Source organism: Telopea speciosissima, chromosome 10 (genome assembly GCF_018873765.1).
Source record: "Telopea speciosissima isolate NSW1024214 ecotype Mountain lineage chromosome 10, Tspe_v1, whole genome shotgun sequence".
In the NCBI taxonomy this organism is placed as follows: domain Eukaryota; kingdom Viridiplantae; phylum Streptophyta; class Magnoliopsida; order Proteales; family Proteaceae; genus Telopea; species Telopea speciosissima.
Genome location: NC_057925.1, coordinates 50234248 through 50239169, shown reverse-complemented (window position 1 = coordinate 50239169; position 4922 = coordinate 50234248). Strand labels below are relative to the sequence as shown.

General features: G+C 37.8%; 1 protein-coding gene across 1 annotated transcript; it reads left to right on the top strand.

The window, feature by feature from the left end:
- The first annotated feature begins 3831 nt into the window (after positions 1-3831).
- LOC122643697 lies at positions 3832-4509 on the top strand. Its single transcript, XM_043837293.1, has one exon. It carries the CDS (start codon positions 3832-3834, stop codon positions 4507-4509), a length of 678 nt encoding a protein of 225 aa, XP_043693228.1.
- The last annotated feature ends 413 nt before the right edge of the window (positions 4510-4922 follow it).

Genomic DNA, 4922 nt, shown 5'->3' with positions numbered 1-4922 from the left:
TCGGTCGGATAGTAGCATTATCATATTCGTATCCGAGTATATTCGGACAGATTTGGATAATATTGTATCGGTTTTTGGATGGATTTGGATACTTTCTGGATTGTGATTTTTTGAATGTGGATTCTCCTAAATAGATATGACCGAGGATCAAATACAAATTTTTGACTATACGTTGATATCTTTACCCTTTTTTTTTTTTTTACGAGGACTAGGGTTTGAGATTTGAGAGTTCAACTACTACCATTTCTTCTATTCTACTTAGGTATCTAAAAAGTCACTTGAATAGCTTAGGGTTTTTTTTAATATTTTTTTCTTTTTCTTCTTCTTTAACATTTGAAATAGCCATATTTTTTTGGTAAAATTTGATATAGACAATAGGTAAGGAATAAATGAAGTGTTTTTCTTCTTTTAGGAATGACACTCTAAAAGAAACGGAATCAAGACTTAACCCTCTATATAAAGCGATATGAAGAAACAAAAATAGAAAATGGAAGATTCTTGTACTAAAAAAAAAGGATAAATTACACATCACCCCTGATTTTCAAACGAAACTTAGATCACCCCCTAGTTTTTGAAAAAACTTAAATCACTCCTTCTACAGTAACAGTGTTAGTCTGCTATTATTTATTAATGTTAAAGGAGTATTTTACCCTTATACTAAAACATTAAAATTAAATTTATAATACTGCCCTTCAAATTCTATTTTTGGATGTCAAGGGTAGTTTAGGGATTTCAATTTATTTAACTGGCTTTCATCACCACTTAACAACATAAAACTAACGGTAGGAACTAATTTGTCATATTAGGGTCTAAACCTGGGGTGATTTGAGATTTTCAATAACTAAGGGGCCGGTTATCTGAGTTACGTTTGAAAATTAGGGGGTGACGTGTAATTTACCCAAAAAAGAAAAGAGAGAAAAAAACAAAAAAAGGGAAAGAAGATTGAATTAATCTGCCCCTAATGACATACAGTGGGCAACGGGCAACCATAGTACCACTGCTTCCCTTTCTTAAACTATAACACATTCCAATTCCCTTCCATTTTAGCCCATGGATTTCTGTTTTTCTATGGATGTGGGTGATCATTTTGTGTGGCCTGTGTCTAGGCGTAGGAGTTGCGCACTGCACGAGATTAGTTAACGTTCTTTTTTCTTCTTAACTATGAATCAAACTTGTTTTGCTTAAAAAACAAAAACTTTTGGAGAAAATTTTCCTTCGCCCGTAGACTATAACAAAGGATTCACCTAAAAATCTAAGGTCATCGTAACTTTCCTCCCTTTGATATGTTGAGGTCAAAATGCATGTCCATCACTATTCCCTGCTATCCATCCAAATATAATGATGACCACTGGAAAGAGGATTCCTCTTTCACTGTGACTTAGGTAAAACTCAGTCCAAATTTTTTATACCTTTTCAATATACAGACATAAACTGATCTTTTTTAGTAAATTACTCAGACTTCTTCTGTACTAGACCCTAAATACAACCCACTCCCCTACAATGTCAAAAATTACTCAGAGTTTTCATAATTTGAAAACCCCCTATTTTACAAGGTCATGATACCTTCCTTAGGTTCCTTGCTTTGGATTTCATTGCTCATCCTCCTTGCCCCACCCCTGTGTGCAATGCCCGCCCCACACTCTCTCCTCTCGTAGCCAAGGAAGAGGCTTCCATTTGAATTCTACGCTTGAGCTTTTCATCCTTTTTGCATTATCGATCAGGTTCTTTCGATAGGTTCTTCCATTTGACCAAACTTATCATGGTATCAGAGTTACCTTCCTTGTGATTCTTTGATTCTCATCACCAGCAAACAATGACAACCATCTAGCAATCTCCAAGCCAGCATTGTCCACCGCGGCCTTCGTTGTCTTTTGCATTTCATTTTATCACCCTCAGCCTCAGCCAAAAGGCGGATGGAAATAATTTTTGACATCATAGGGGAGTGGGTTGTATTTAAAGTCTAGTATAGGGGAGGTCTAAGTAATTTACTCTTTCTTTTTTCACTACCATTCATTTAAAAACTAGACATTCCAACAGGTACCGGGTAGGGTTTTATTAATCAGTATCGGTATCAGTCTTGGTGATACCGATACTCTACCAATCCAAATCGATCTAGATCGGTTTGGATCAGACAGATATACTCTTGTTTCTTTTACCAATATCAATATGAATTGACCGATTCGATTCCGATTCCTCAAACCATGGTAACAAATTTCCCCACCCCAACTACCAAGAAAGGCAACAAAAAAACAGTCAAGACTTTTTCTTTGGTTCGATACCTAGTTTTGAATTCTTAATACTTGTTTGTCCTTTTCTGTTTTTAAAGTAAATGATCAATCTTACCAAAAAAAAAAAAAAAGGTAAATGATCAATAATATCACGGATCTCACAGGGGTTTCCCTTCCACTTCCCAACTTCGTTTTCATTGTTTTTCTTTATGTTGGAGCAGGTCAAATGGATCCGTACGTGTTGATTCAATATAAGAGAGGCTGTGGTGGTTGGTAATTCGATTGTGGATAAGAAGCTAGATTTTTTGGAGGTTTTGTTCAAGGGTGGATCTATTTTTGGTGCAATGGTTTATGGAATTTTTGTGCTTGGCTGCCAAAGGGTTCTTGCCCCGGATGGGGTTGTTAATGCGGGCTATAGGGTTTTTGGACAGAGCCGGCTGAAGGGCGCTTGGCCCAAATTGTTGCAGGTTCTATGCATGTTTAAAGAGTGGTGGCGATGCTGGTGGTGCCGGCGGAGGAGGAGGAAGAAGAAGAAGAAGAAGCAGCAAAAGGGAAAGTAGGGGAAATAGGAATATAATTATATTAGGGGTACTTTGGGGTTTAGAAATTTTGTTCGTACCACATCATTACTTAAATGGCGTTTTTTAACGATTAGGATACGATTGATAGAATCTTTAAAAAGTAGGGGAAGGCATTATTATTTTTCAAAATTTAGGGATTGAGTTGATATTATAGAAACATAGAGGGAAGGGGATGATATTTCCTCTTCATTTTAAAACTAGACATTCCAACAGGTTCTTTTATTAATCAGTATCGGTATCGCCCTATACCAATCCGAATTGATCTAGACCGATTTAGATCGGACAGATATAGTCCTGTTTCTTTTACCAATACCAATATGAATTGATCGATTCGATACCGATTCCTCGAACCATGGTAACGGGTCTCCCCACCCCACCCAAGAAAGGCGAAAAACAAAAACAGTCGAAGACTTTTTCTTTGGTTCGATACCTAGTGAAGACTCGAGAGGAAAAGAGAGCAAGTAGGAGTCATGAGAAGCTATAAATAGCTCAAGCCAAACTATTTACCAGAAAAAAACAAAAGCTCCAGCCAAACTTCCTCCAGCCAAAACCTCCTCTCCTCATATCTCAAACATCAAAAACCGTCAGGAACGATTAAAAGTTAAGCCCATGGGCGCATTCTGTTTCTGCTTCTGTTTCCGCTTCTGCTTCTGCTGCTCTTTTTTTTTTTTTTTTTTTGCCTTTTCTTCCATCTCTTTCGTTTCTCAACTTCATCTCTTTTCATTTCAATATAAGCAGAAGCAGAAACAGAAACAGCAGCAGCAGAAGAAGAAAAAGAAGACTTCTCCCCTATATCAAACATTATAGCAGGCATCGTCACAAAGGTGAAGACGCCTGCATCCCATGCACCTTCCTTCCTTTCTATGATTTCTGATTTAATCTCTTAACATAAAGAGACCCTCTTTCCTTTCCTTTACATTTCCTTCCAAACTCACAAAACCCAATTCCAAATACAATAATTCCCCCCTCCCCCCCCCCTCTCTCTCTCTCTCTCTCTTTCATTACAAATCGATCAAACCAATATGAAAAACGGGTATCCGGCGAAAGGTTACTCTCCGATGAGCTATCCTCTGCCGCAAACAGGGGAATATCCAGAAGACTACCCAATTTCAAACTACAAAAACAAAACTCACTCACGCATTAGGTGTGTGTTTTTCATCATCACCACTGCAGTGGTCATGATAGCCATGCTCTGCTTCCTTCTAGTTTTCATCGTTCATCCTCTACGGCCCATCTTCCATATCGACACCCTCTCTGTATCTAATTTCACCATCATTCATTCAAAGCTTAATGCTGATTGGAATCTAAAGTTCAGAATTTGGAACCCAAACAGCCAGATGGAAATAAGTTTTCACAAGATCAACGCCTATATTTATCACAAGTCGAATAAATTGTCGAACTCTTCAATAGAGCCTGTCTTGTTGGTGAAGAGGAATGAGACTATCTTGGCTGATAAGTTGGAGACACGTCAAGAATTTGCGGACAAAGAAATGGAAGAAGAGTGGAAGAGTACTGGAGTTTTGGATCTGAGTGTGAGGACGAAGATGACGCTTAGGCTCCAGTATAAGAATGGATTAGGTGGGTATACGAATGATCGGAATATGGTTGTTCTCTGCGAGAATTTGAAAATTTTCTTTGACGATAATAACAGGAATGGGAGGTCTGTAGGGCCTTCGGATTGTATGTTTTCTGGTGTGTGAGGATTGAGTATGAAACAGAGTTGAGATCAGCTACATGTGGGGAGTGGTGGATCTCACCGTCCATGAGAGATGTGGGTCATATACATTGTAAATTAATCTTGCACTCTATAAACGGTGAAATCCATGTGGATAGAGAATCCAGGCTCTATGAAACATTGACGTATTTGGCTCTCTAATCTTCTTTGACATTCTCTAATTTTCAAAATGTGAATGCTAACCTCACAATAATATGTCAGCTCCCATGAGCATCACAGGTCAATCAGATGTCCAAAAAACCTAATTTTTATTTTCTTTTCTTCTAAGACACAAATGATATTATATGAACGTGTTCGTATTTGCTTATATATCGAGTATGACATCAAATAGAATTGATCGGAGAGCAAAGATCCATGTAACCACAATTCCATTTAGTT